The sequence below is a fragment of the Lotus japonicus genome, chromosome 4 (assembly GCF_012489685.1).
Source record: "Lotus japonicus ecotype B-129 chromosome 4, LjGifu_v1.2".
NCBI lineage: Eukaryota > Viridiplantae > Streptophyta > Magnoliopsida > Fabales > Fabaceae > Lotus > Lotus japonicus.
This window is the reverse complement of record NC_080044.1, coordinates 61,197,527-61,210,590: the sequence shown is the minus strand read 5'-3', so window position 1 is coordinate 61,210,590 and position 13,064 is coordinate 61,197,527. Positions and strand designations below refer to the sequence as shown.

Sequence of the window (13,064 nt, the reverse complement as noted above, 5' to 3'; positions counted from 1 at the left end):
GGAAATTCAGGTAGAATTGTCTGGCATATAGTCTAGGAGATACCAAAATAAACATATGTACATGTATCAAGTAAACATACATACTCCTTTTTTATGTATGCATTTAGTGACCGTTTTAAGTTTTAACTGAGCTTTAATTAGATGTAAATGCTAAACTATAACCATGTCATTTGTGATGTCTTAAGCCTCTAAGCGTAACTTAGAACACATTCAAATATCATTCTTCATGGAAAAAGTAAATAGATACTAAAGAGTAATGTGAGAGATAAGTTCTGACCTCTTACTTATGCTCTGCAAGCATTCAAATGTAAATAAAAAAAATGACATTTAAAGGAAAATATGTGGAAAATGCAAAATTGAAAAAAATAGAGCAAATTTTTAATACTATTAACCTAATTTATAATACATTTTCAAATGTTCATGCATTGATAAAAAATATTTTAATTTTCACTTAATTTTCTTCTCCAAATTTTGCCAATGCTAACAAGAAGAAAAAACAAACTAAACAAGAAGATCTTGTCAAGTAGCTATGAACATCTCTATTGTCAGAAAGAGAATATCTACTGCTTCCTTATAACCAGATACACAAACAACATCACGATGCTTGAATCCCTAAGCATGCCTACGACTAGACTCCACGTCTAGTAACTTTGTAAGAAACGAATCCCCTCACCAAAACCACCCGAGAAAGCTGAATTCCATTCCCCATTCAAATCACGAAGGGCCCCTTCCAACATTGATCCTGTTCGCACTTGGAAGCCAGCTTCCATCCAATGTGAGGCACACCCTAGTTGAATTTACAACAACACACACAATAGAAGGTGATCGCTATGAACTCCAATTCCGTTAGTCTTGAACTATGAGAAAAATCTAACGATGAACAAAATTTTATACCAATCTCACCCCTAAAGAAATAGAGTTATCCTTTTCACAATCACCAAAGAATGGCTATAGGAAGAGTATATTGCTCCTACTAGAAGCCAAATAAAATTGCATTGAAATTGAATTCTAAATAGTAAATACCAAAACTATTTGACTTAATGTTATATTTAATAGGGGTAATTCCGTCATTTCAGAAACCGAATAGAAGATCCGTTACTTTGTCTGCAAAAAGACTACAGAAATGGGTCATTTTTCAAAGTGCAGTCTTCTTCTTCTCCTCAGTCATCAGAGTCTCATCTCATCTTCCATCTCACTCTTCTTCTTCTTCTCACCCAAACCACCGTGCCCGATCTTCCCGGCGACAGAGAAAAATGCAGCATTTCGTGGATTCGGGTGGCTTCGCCGACCCAAGCTCCGCCGCCGCTAACGCCAATTTGGATCGCGTCCTCTTCAACGACCTCGTCGAAATTGTCCCTCTCGTTCAATCCCTCATCGTAAGTAACATTGAATGCTGGTGAATCCGAAAACTAGAGCTAGTTAGACTCATTTCCCCCCTTTTGCATTTGATGGGGTCATGGGTCTTGAATTTCAATGTCAAATTTTCTGAATTCTGTTGTTTATTCAGGATCAGGATCGTAAAGCAAGCCGTTCATTCACTCGGCGTGGTTCCATGGTTTACACCAAGACACCAACTAGAGAAGCTTTGTTTAAAAGAGTAAGACAGTGCCTCCTTTTCCACCTTTGTTGATTTGAATTTTTCTCAACTTTTTGTTCATGGTAGGTTTGCTGTATTATCTAATTTTGAGTCTGTGTTATTGATGTATGATTTTTCCATTTGTGGTTGTATTTATGAATAGTAGCCAAAATTGAAGAACTAAGTTGTTTCCTTCTGAAGCATGGATACCATAAAACCCCTGCTTAGTTCTATGATGATACTACATTGAATACTTTCTATTGCATCTTAAATGTGTGCTAGACACATGTCATTAGTGATAAATTAAAATCTGGCCATATCTACTTCGGTAAACTATGTGGATGGATTGGTATATGATGGCTATTCTAGTGAATGCACTCAATGAGTGACATAAGTTCTCTGTGCTTTCTGTTGTCTCTTCAATCACTTGCTTTGATATAAATTCTCAATATTTTCGGTCCAGTGAAAAGTATCACTGCATTGTTGACTATCCCTTCTTCACATTAATCTCTAGAATATGTCCAATGCCTGTCTGTTATAACCTATTACATACTTATTCACTTAATTAAAACTCTTTGTTTGAATAGTGAACTTCATTTTGGTGAAACTGTGAGGTACTCCTATAGGTCCAGTTCATTTGATTTTCCCTTGAGACTTGTCTCTGCCTAGGGCGCATGAGGGTTATGCTGCCTCCCTACAAGAGCTGCTTTCTTGAAATATGAACTCTTGTTTTCATTCCGGGGTTTTGACCCTGCATACCACCACGGCTACCCACTCATTGTGAATAATCTTCTTTAATATAAGGCTTTGGGCTGGAAACCCTCAGTAAGATGATTGGCAAGAAGTTCCTTTTGTTTATAATGTGACTCTGCAATGTTACATAAAACGAGTAAAAGATTAATAGGCCCGTTGCTATTACTCTGAAGGTTTAAAATTTTGTTATTCCAACTTTCCACTAAAAAGAATGTAGCAATCAATGGTTTACAAGAGAAATTCTACTGGTTTTTTATTTGACTAACTTCATATTTTCTGTATCATGTAGCCCAGGTACTTTGTGCTTCATTCTTACTTCAAAATGTTCTAATATATTTTCACAAATAACTGTATGACTTTCTTATGCTAGATTGAACTTCCTCACTATCATTGTTATGGACTTTTTTTCATTTGTACCGTTCAGATATATGGTAATCTTAAATCATTCTTTCAGAAAAAAATAGACCTCTTGTATAACTGTTAAATTTTATGTGCAAATAGCATTATGACTGAAGTTCTTTTCCATGATCATCATACTCAATCATTTACATCCTCTGGTAGGCAACAGATTCAAAAAGCAGGAATACTTCTCAATCTATTCCTGCCAAAAAGAAAAGGGACCCTGAAGATAAAGAACAAGGAAAAAATGGCTGCAATAGTTCTGATGCGGATAGCTTTTCTATGCTTTCTTCTAGAGCTTTGACTTCAGAAAAGGACAGAGAAGAGTTAGCTATATTGAAGGAGCAGGTAGAGGTACTTCAGAAACAATTATGGGAAAAAGGTGAACTTTTAAAGTCGGCAGAAAACTCAAGAGACCAGATGAATGCTTTTAATGCAAAACTTGATGAGCTTAAACACCAGGTTTCAGAAAAGGACTCTTTACTGAAGTATACACAACAACAGCTCTCTGATGCTAAGGTACTGATCTACTTCTGTGTTTTCATTAATAATTTGGCAAAAGTTGCAAAATCATTTACAATTGAGCAGAGTTCATTTTTTTGCAATTTATGAGTAATGATACCTTTGCACTTAATACATACTATCACAATTCTCTGGAATGTGACAGGCATGGCTTTTGATAGTTGTTGAAAGTTTGATTCTAATTATAATGTATTTAAGTAATTGTGTATGAAGTGCATGTTGGAAGGTTTCAAATTTTAATGGGTTTAATTTTAACATAGCTTTCTTGTTTTCATTCTACTCAAGATTAGTGTTGTTATCAGCTCTTTTGAATTTTGATTATGGTTTAAAATTTGGAGAGTGACCTGACCAAAGTTGTTAGTATATGTTCCTTTTTGGACTTTATGAAGCCTTAATCTTGATCAGAATGCATAGAAACTTAAATGTTGTGTTCAGATCTTAATACTGTTTTGTCCTATTCTGGAATCTGATGGGTAAAATGGGGGGGGGGGGGGGAGTTTTGAATGTTTGATTAAGCATTAACAGGTCTCATTTTCCACAGATTAAGCTTGCAGATAAACAAGCTGCATTTGAAAAGATACAATGGGAAACAATGACATCCAACAAGAAAGTGGAGAAACTCCAAGGCGAGCTAGATTCCATTCAAGCAGATATTTCAACATTCACGTTGTTGCTTGAAAGCTTGACAAAAACTGATACTGTGAAATACACTGATGATTATGACACCAAGCCTTATGATTTCAATCAGCGGGCTGATATTGTAAGTTTATGAATATTCAAATCAATATATGCAGCTTATTTTTGCAAGCATTGCTATATATGACAACGATTTCAATACAACACTATGATTTGGATGATCATCTTGTTTTAAGAGATAACCTCTTATGATTTCAATAACTTGGGCATGCATGCATTCAAATTCAGTGATTTAGCATTTATAGATCCCCTTCATATTTCCTATAACTTCTTTTCTCTCAGGAGATGGCAATCTGTTAAATAAGTGAAACAGTGAATGGCATATTATTGGACTATTCTTGTCTGAATATTGGGTATCATTGTTTCTTTAAGAACATAATTGTGTAATTTTGCGGTCGTATCTAATCCTTTCAAATAAACATTTCTGGTTGAACAGGATGATTTGGATGAGATAGAATTGCAGAAAATGGAAGAAGCAAGAAAGGCTTATATTTCTGCGGTTGCTGTTGTCAAGGAAAAACGAGATGAAGAATCTATTGCTGCTGCTGCCAGTGCTAGGTTACACCTTCAATCATTCATTTTCAAATCCAAAAGTTGTAACCTGTGATTTCAATGGTTTTATTCAACTTGTTTACACGGTAGGTTCTTTAGTCCCAAATTGTAAAGCACTTATCCTGTGTGGGAGAGAGATTTATTTGTGGTTTGCCATTTCACATAATAAAGCTTGTTCAATGAGGTCTGTTATGCTTGTATGTGTCTGTGTATGCCACCTTTGGTCCCCAAGTTATCTTCTGGTTCATATAGAATAGTCACAATATGAATCTTGTGTTATTTATTATGGGGTCATGGATATTTGTGCTTCTATGTTTTGTATAAATTCTAATGAAAAGTTGAAAACCTGTTCTGTATTTGATATTTGATATATATATGCTCTTCTGTGATGAGAATAATTAAACGCAACTTTGCAGAGTGATCCAGGGTAATAAGTAGCCGTTTGACGTTTTTTCAGGTAACAAGTTGACGGTTACCTATTTTTCTTTAATAAGAGAAATAGCGAGTGCGCTTATAAAGAGTCTTTATGAAAATTGTCAGTTGTAAATTATTAAATGAAAATGTTAATTTTTTTTGTGGGGGTTGTTGGATTAAAATTCTCAACATTTTAGTACATCATGAACCTCAAATAGCACAATGAAAAAATATTCCCAGATAAGCGTAATTTGAATAATCTGAAATGAGAAAACTGATGAATAAGATAATATTTGGATATCCGTTGACTTCACTGCTAACATGCGCTTGAAAGTAAAAAATAATAAAACTTTTCTTATAGATTGAGATGAAAATTGTTTACATTATATGTAAACAAACTAAGTGGTAGACCAGTAGTCAGCTTTTCTAGCAAGGCAAATATGGCATAGAAAGAAGCTCTGCACAAAATCTATTAGAATTTGATTTACTCTGATATCAGGCTGCCTCATGTATACACACTGTGGCTACATAATTAGACTGGCTAAAGTCTGAACACTTGAAAATTTGTTAAATAAGTACTTAACGAGAATAGCTCCTTAATTTGCAAGTATTGGTTACTGGTTTTTTGTGTTTTGACAGCAATGACAAATGGTGAATGACATTTTTGATAATTCTCAGGACAAAAGACTTCACATTTGGTAATAGAAAACAAAAAAATGTTAAAAATGTTAACAAGGTGCTGCTATCAGAACATACAGCACTGAAATCCCACATAGCTGGCCTTGTGATTCTTGAGGTGCACATCTTCTGCCCTGGGCATGTGTACAGGACTTCCAATCCATTCCCAACCTAATCTGTGAATTTCAAAGAAAAACCTTTTAGACAAAAATGAAAGAAAGAAAACTACCAAGTCCTTTACAACATTAGACAAAGTGTTACATTTACATGGTTTACCAACGGATATGATTAACTTACACAGGAAACGCAAAAGAACCTCTACTTCCTTCAGATTGAACAGAGTTCCTTGATTCAGCAGACACCATCCCACCACAGTCTTCAATGCCCTCAACCTGGCATACACTGCTTGTGCTGTCTCTTTTTTTCTGTCTACTCGTGTGGACCATCTCCTTTTCCATGTCCTGCAAAAAAGGAAACATTAACATTAACAAAAAATTTGTTACCTAGACTGGAAAGTTTAGAGTGATGAAAGTGCACCTCTCTATAACAATCTTGGTCGTGTTCTTTACTATCATTTGGTCTTTTCACAAGTATGTTATGCTTGCTAACTACTTTTGCACCCTCACCATATTTCACCTGCACAAAAAATAACACAAACATAATTCAATTTAGATTAGATCATTCATTCATTTTTCTATTATCTGAATTTAGTATTGCATAACAGAGTATGTAACTAATCATGAAAAAAAGACTATAATTGCATACCTTACTATTCAAAGGCTTTGAATTTTTATGCATTACATTGAGACCTCTCATGAGATTCTCTGACTTGACACTTCTCTCATCTTTCACTGCACCAAATTCCTGATTCTCTTCAAAGCAGAATACTATATAATCTTCATCAAGAGAGAGTGACCAGGTTGAACCATCAATCCTGTTTTCAACTGAAACCCCTTGTTTTTCCTTTACCATTGACTTGTTTTGTTGTGTGTTGCTGTTGTTGGATTTTTTGCTTGGCCATGACAAAGTGTTGGTGTGGATAATGTTAAACCTTTTTTGGTTTCTCTTGTCAAAGGCTAAATTTCTCACTGGCACACGTGGGGCTGAAGCCACTCCATGATCATCTGCAGAGAGTTCAGAAAAGTAGACCAGGTTAGAATCAATATGGCATGGTATGTATGGAGTTGATGCTTAAAAGTGCAAATTTGTCCATTTCTGATGTTCTTATTCTTAATATGTTTAATGAAGAAAAACGACTAAAACAAATTAGCCATGATCTCACTTACCTAAAGGTAACTTGTGAGGAAGGAAACAGGAACTCCAGTCCCTAACTATCAATCTAGTAAGCCGTGGCATTGTGCTTATTTTGCTATGCTTTGTTTGTTTTGCTCTTTTGTTTTTTTGTGTAGAGGAAGGCAGAGGATGACTCTGACTCTCTGAGGCACAGATCAGAAAAAGGAGAATTTAGTATATGGATTTGGAAATGCTCATTAAGGGTGACAGTATTTAACCTGCAATGAATAGTGAACCGTTATGTTTGTTGACATGAAAATGTGAGAAATATATGACAAAAACAGCTGTCTTATTTATTTGCTAATAATTGAATGAATTGACCTGAAATTGAAATGAAAGCAGAACTAAAAACTGGCATTATATGCCATTATTTAGACATAAATTACGAGCAGATGCTACATAATTTAGGCCTTAAATTCCTCATCAAATGTGCTATTTTTCAGTTATATAGGTTGGACTATGATCACGTTTTGTTTTAGATGGGATTATGCTATTGCTATTCTATACTTTTTTTGACGGTATGCTATTCTATACTTAGTTTCAAATTAATTTGAAAGACACTGCAAAAAGAACATTTGAAAAAACAAATTTGCAGTTTTTTTTTTCGTCAATTTTTTTTGCAGTGAAATTGAAACTCAAATTTACATTTGAGTTTTCTCTCCTTTAGCGGATGAATTATGATAGATGCCGATCATAAATGGATAAAACTTACATATGGGGTATTTGTATGGCTGCCCATGAGTGTCTGATAATTTTTTTCAATTTTCCCATTTCAGCCCACATGTCATGTTCTAATTAGATAACAGTACAAATTGCATATAAAACTGCATCTAAGTTTTGTCCTCCATAAATCTAATATTTAGATTTACTTGACTGACATTCTACACAATCACTAATTATTATGAGGGTATTTCTTTTTGTACATCAGAAACGGAAAAAAATAACTAAAAGACTACAAGGCTAACACATCCCTAGCCAGGATGGGGGTATACTGATGAGGCGGAGCCTGAAGGCGACTAAGAGGACACTAAGAGCTAGCTCCAATCCTAGCAAGACAATCAGTCGCTTCATTCGCATATCTAGAGATGTGCACGAGACTAATGCTCCAATCGCATCCACAATTTCTGAACAATTCACCTCACAAATAGCCTGACGAATATTAGCATTCCACAAGATGTTTTGGCCACACTGATGAGCATAAAAACCTGCTATCCACTCCTCGGAAGTGTCTCTAGTTAGGCCTCCCATCCCATTCTCAACTGAACCGGGTCAAAAGAACCGTCTGTACTTTCTTCTTTTACGAACTAACTTTCTCGACGCTTTGACTTTCAGGAACAAAATTGAGCATTCACTCTTTAGTACGGTAAATAGATTAGGGCTAGCAAAAAAAATTCTATGAGAAAATATAAACTTTATGTGCATAGTCCAAACAATTATGCAATGTGAAAAAAATATCATGTCTCTCCTTTGACCTTAACTAAGTGTGGCAAAACGGGCTCGACCCGCCAACCAATCAGCTAAGGAAGGTTCGCCAGACAATTACGACTTGCTAGCTTGTGCAAGTAAGCCCTTCACAAGACAAGTCAACCAATAAGCCAACTTACGCGAATTACTCGCATTGCCACCCCTAACCCCTACGAGTATGTAGTGGAAATAGCTTCTAGTTTTAAAAACTATTTTTTTTGCTACATCGGAAAATAGTTTTAAAAACTATTAAAACTGAAAAGTTCAATGAAATGTTTAAAAAACTTATTAAAAAAATTATAACTCTAAAATACCTCAAATATGTTTTATGTTTTTATTTTTAATTTTCAAATCACGAGTCTCTCAACTTTCTAAAACATCTCATACAAATCAAATTTATCATCTCTAGATAAAGATCACTTTGTTTTATATCGTCTCCATTATATTTTTTTCCAGTGTTAATCAAGTTATTCTCCCATGACAAATAACTATGAGACTGATTTCTCGCTTCACTATCAATACATGAGGCGGTAAGAGGCTAACCAATGAGTGTTTCCAATTTTTTTTTTTTGAAAAGTCCAATTTGTTTTTTTTTTCCGAATGGAAACGAGCTTATATTAAAAAAAAACAAACATGGAAACGCCTGAGATAAGTAACTAAACTTGGAGGCACATTCTCCAACCAAATAACTTCCGGAGAATTGAATCATAAGCCAATTTTAAAACAAAATCAGCCGCTTGATTACTATACCTCCTAACGAAAGACAAAGCAAAGAATCTAGCATCGTCTTTTGAGTGTTTCCTATTTGTTAGAGTTAGAAATCGAACACCAAACCACTTTGATATAAAATACTTATATCTTTTGATTCTTATCCCCCATTGCAAGAAAATAAATGTTTATAATGACAGAAGTATCTGGAGAGAATCTCAATATATTAGTGGTGGCGTGCGATAACGACACCAACTTCAGATTCATGATTCATCACTAAAAGACAAATATATGACGTGGTAAAGTCGTGAAGAAAAGCTTAATTAACACTCGCTAAAACCACACCACTACACTGGTGGCAGTAACAAACAAATGGGTTGGGCAATTGCTCTCCACGGCGGCGCCGGCGACATCCCACGTTCACTCCCACCGGAGCGCCGCCAGCCACGAGAGGAAGCCCTCCGCCACTGCCTCCATGTCGGCGTCCAAGCTCTTCAGGCCAACATGCCTCCTCTGGACGTGGTTGAGCTAGTTGTAAGCATTCACATCAAATATATCATCGATCAATGTTGTGTGAAGTTTCAATCTCCATCACTCTGAATCGCTGATGATGTTTCTAATTTACAGGTTCGTGAGTTAGAGAACATTCCACACTTCAACGCGGGTAAGGGATCTGTGCTCACCAACAATGGCACTGTTGAAATGGAAGCTTCTATCATGGATGGCAACACCATGAAATGTGGAGCTGTCTCTGGCCTTACCACTGTTGTCAACGCTGTTTCCTTGGCTCGATTGGTCATGGAGAAGACACCTCATATTTATCTTGCTTTTGATGGGGCAGAGGAATTTGCAAGACAACAGGTCTGTTCTGTTGATAATGATTTCTTCTTGTTTCTTTTAATATGTACTATATAATCTTGTGAATATGATTGTTACTATATGAAATCTCTAGTTTTAGATTTAGTGTGTGGCTTCAATCTTGTTTCTTGCATTTTGAGTCTCATTCTTAATTATAGATATCATGTGTGTATGCATGTGTGAAGTAATTATGCTTTAGTGTGTATTTGGTTTTCTGTTCGCGTCGATGTAAAGGGAAATACACATACCAGTGTATAAATGGAGAAGCACAATCAAGCAAGATTTTACCATGTTAAGTTCAATGTGGATCTACGCTGAGTTCAACGAAAGTCTAAAATGCACACTTGAAAACCAGTGTCAACCATCCACTTTAGGGGAAATAAACTGGTGGTGCTGAAGGATTTGGCCCCTTGTATTAGCATGTTTGAATCAGGTTCTTTTTAATCAGAATCAATTCTGAAACATAGAAGCTACTTATAGAAGCTTCTCTTTAGAATGGATTTTGGCTTCAGAATCAATTATAAAAGTGTTTTCAAATATTGACCTACTTGCCATCCCTGATTTGCATATAAAAAGAAAGTGTGTTTTTTAGTTTTTACTGTTCTGTCTCTCTCCCTTTGAGATATAGTTTCCAGAAACAATGACATTGGTAATAAACTAACAAAGCATCACTATGATATAATTAGCCACTGTGAATTGCTGGTGTTGTTTTTGTTTTCAACTGAATAGTTGTTGCTTGTGGGTCATCTTAATTCATGATCATGCACATCCTTATTGTACAGGGTGTTGAGATGGTAGACTCAAGCCATTTTATTACTGCAGAAAATATTGAAAGACTGCAGCAGGCAAAAGAAGCCAATAGGGTCCAGGTATTTCAGTTTGCCTAGTTCTGTTTCTGTTCTTGTGGTTCTGCAGTATGCTGACTTTGGCTGAATAATAGAATATTTGTTGCATCAATCACCTAATTTTTGTCCCCTCCTATATAATATTGATAACTTTTGTTCTTCATAAATATATAGATTGACTACACTCAACCCATCCAAAATGATACTAAGAAGGAAACACCATTTGCTAATGGGGATAGTCAAATTGGAACTGTTGGGTGTGTAGCTGTTGACAGTCATGGCAACCTAGCTTCAGCAACATCTACTGGTGGATTAGTGAACAAAATGGTTGGTCGAATTGGTGACACGCCTATCATTGGCGCTGGTACATATGCCAATGAACTTTGTGCAGTTTCTGCAACAGGCAAAGGTGAATCAATAATACGCGGGACAGTAGCAAGAGATGTGGCTGCTCTGATGGAATTCAAGGGTCTTTCTCTTATTGAAGCTGCAAATTGTGTTGTGCACGAGCGCACGCCAAAAGGCACTGTTGGTTTGGTTGCTGTGTCTGCTGCAGGAGAAGTTGCAATGTCTTATAACACAACAGGCATGTTCCGAGCTAGCGCTACTGAAGATGGTTTTTCAGAGATTGCAATTTGGCCTGCTGCTAAAATTGAGTGATCTAGAGGCTTTTTTAGATTTCCAAACTCAATGTATTGTGACATTTGTATGCTTCGTGCGCATTGTTATATCGTAAGGAAATCTATTTGCATTTCAAGGTACAGATTGTTATTTGGTTCAGATCATAGTCTTCTTGAGAACCTCATTATCCATGATCCTGCATGCTTTTCATAGTTTTTCTGCATCTCGAATTTGATCACCTTCTACCTAGTATCGGTAGAATCACTAACTTAATCATGTGTTACTATCCTTTTGTAACAACACTCTCTCTTATCTTGTGTTCTGTTGTATCATGTATGTAAGTGAGCTTTTCTCAGCTCCTCATGTATATATTTATATTTGAAGTGTATCTGTAAATATCATTTTGTCAGCCAATAAACACTATTTTCCTGTATTACTCCATATGGTACTAGAAGTTATAATTGCCTATCAAAAAAAAAAAATATGGTACTAGAAGTTCATATTTCCTAATAGCCTTTTTTAAACCAACCATGGCCTCCAACACATCTGCAACTTCCTTTTATTCAACTGCAGCTTCCTCCTCAAAACAACTTGTTGAATTTAACACTGTTACCTAGCTACCAATCAAACTCGAAGGATCCGATTACCCAGCTTGGTAAAAGAAAATGTCATTTCGTCTTCATAGGTGCTACACCCTGTACCAAATACCCCAATTGCAGCTTACACTCACTGGCTTCACCAAGATCAACTCCTTTATGTGGCACTCTTGGGTTCCTGCAACTCTGAGGAGAGGGATGTCATATCCTCAGCTAGTAACTCATCTAATGCATGTCTTTGTCTCAAAAGTGTTTGCAGTCGTTCTTGGTCTCAGATTATGTCTGCTACAATCATGTGATTTGTGCATCACTTGTGTAATTTGTAAGCACTTAGTAGTGAATGACAATTTTTATAGTGGAATGTGAATCTCTTGGAACAAATGTGGAAATATTTCCGTAGATTTTGCTTAGGTGTACCTGATTTGCTTGAGAACAAGCAAAATTTCAAAGTTTGGGGTATTCAAAAGAGCATTAAGAGAAAAACTAAACAATTCAGAACAGAATTAGATGAAGAAAAAAAGATTACAGAGTTTGAACTGAAATTTCATCAACCCTTAGCCTGAGAAGTCTAACTACACATTACAAGAGAGAGACAGGAAAAGAATATGCAAACTTAATGAAAGAAGTCATTAGATTCAGTGTGTGTTTGGATCAGCGTTAGCAGAATTAGATCTGGTCAGAATTGGATCTGGTAAACGTGAGTTTGAGTGACGTGATTTATGTTTGGATACAGTTACAAGAACGTGATTCTAGTAAGAGAATTTTGTTTGGATATCTTTTACTCCCTCCGGTCCTATTTATAAGCAACAAAAAAAAAATTCACATAGTTTAAGAAATGTAGTTAAAGTAGATAAAATGCATTAAATTTGTCTTAAATCAAAATAAACTTCCAAAATTACCCTTTGCTATTAGTGTTGGAAAGTGGGAAAGAGAGAGAATAATTAATGAAACACATTTTACAAGTTAGAATTAATAAGGGCATCATTGGAAAAAATTAATTAATATAGCTCAAACTTTCATTTGGTTCTTATAAAAAGGACCAAGGTTTTTCTTCTCTTTCATGCTTATAAATAGGACCGGAGGGAGTAT

The 13,064-nt window shown here is 35.7% G+C and overlaps 3 protein-coding genes across 3 annotated transcripts; 2 read left to right on the top strand and 1 right to left on the bottom strand.

Annotated features, from left to right (window-relative positions):
* The first annotated feature begins 1,123 nt into the window (after nt 1-1,123).
* On the top strand, nt 1,124-4,854 carry LOC130715256 (protein MICROTUBULE BINDING PROTEIN 2C). The gene is made up of 5 exons (XM_057565336.1): nt 1,124-1,376; nt 1,508-1,597; nt 2,891-3,247; nt 3,792-4,010; nt 4,383-4,854. The coding sequence occupies exons 1-5, from the start codon at nt 1,254-1,256 to the stop codon at nt 4,551-4,553; spliced, it is 960 nt and encodes a 319-aa protein (XP_057421319.1). The 5' UTR covers nt 1,124-1,253; the 3' UTR covers nt 4,554-4,854.
* Nucleotides 4,855-5,289: 435 nt separating this feature from the next.
* LOC130715408 (protein BREAKING OF ASYMMETRY IN THE STOMATAL LINEAGE-like) lies at nt 5,290-7,199 on the bottom strand. The gene is made up of 5 exons (XM_057565507.1): nt 6,877-7,199; nt 6,356-6,714; nt 6,128-6,226; nt 5,888-6,051; nt 5,290-5,766 (listed from the first exon to the last, which is right to left on the bottom strand). The coding sequence occupies exons 1-5, from the start codon at nt 6,944-6,946 to the stop codon at nt 5,658-5,660; spliced, it is 801 nt and encodes a 266-aa protein (XP_057421490.1). The 5' UTR covers nt 6,947-7,199; the 3' UTR covers nt 5,290-5,657.
* A 2,181-nt stretch (nt 7,200-9,380) lies between these two features.
* On the top strand, nt 9,381-11,538 carry LOC130714661 (isoaspartyl peptidase/L-asparaginase). Its single transcript, XM_057564583.1, has 4 exons — nt 9,381-9,589; nt 9,683-9,916; nt 10,696-10,782; nt 10,933-11,538. Exons 1-4 carry the CDS (start codon nt 9,428-9,430, stop codon nt 11,416-11,418), a joined length of 969 nt encoding a protein of 322 aa, XP_057420566.1. The 5' UTR covers nt 9,381-9,427; the 3' UTR covers nt 11,419-11,538.
* Nucleotides 11,539-13,064: the final 1,526 nt, after the last annotated feature.

Coding starts and splice junctions, on each gene's coding strand:
- LOC130715256 (XM_057565336.1), top strand. CDS start 1,254: ATGCAGCATTTCGTGGATTCGGGTGGCTTCGCCGACCCAAGCTCCGCC. Junction 1,598..2,890: donor GAGAAGCTTTGTTTAAAAGA/GTAAGACAGTGC, acceptor ATCCTCTGGTAG/GCAACAGATTCAAAAAGCAG. Junction 3,248..3,791: donor AACAGCTCTCTGATGCTAAG/GTACTGATCTAC, acceptor CATTTTCCACAG/ATTAAGCTTGCAGATAAACA.
- LOC130714661 (XM_057564583.1), top strand. CDS start 9,428: ATGGGTTGGGCAATTGCTCTCCACGGCGGCGCCGGCGACATCCCACGT. Junction 9,590..9,682: donor TGGACGTGGTTGAGCTAGTT/GTAAGCATTCAC, acceptor TCTAATTTACAG/GTTCGTGAGTTAGAGAACAT. Junction 10,783..10,932: donor AAGAAGCCAATAGGGTCCAG/GTATTTCAGTTT, acceptor ATAAATATATAG/ATTGACTACACTCAACCCAT.
- LOC130715408 (XM_057565507.1), bottom strand. CDS start 6,946: ATGCCACGGCTTACTAGATTGATAGTTAGGGACTGGAGTTCCTGTTTC. Junction 6,715..6,876: donor TCCTCACAAGTTACCTTTAG/GTAAGTGAGATC, acceptor AACTCTCTGCAG/ATGATCATGGAGTGGCTTCA. Junction 5,767..5,887: donor GGTTCTTTTGCGTTTCCTGT/GTAAGTTAATCA, acceptor TGAAATTCACAG/ATTAGGTTGGGAATGGATTG.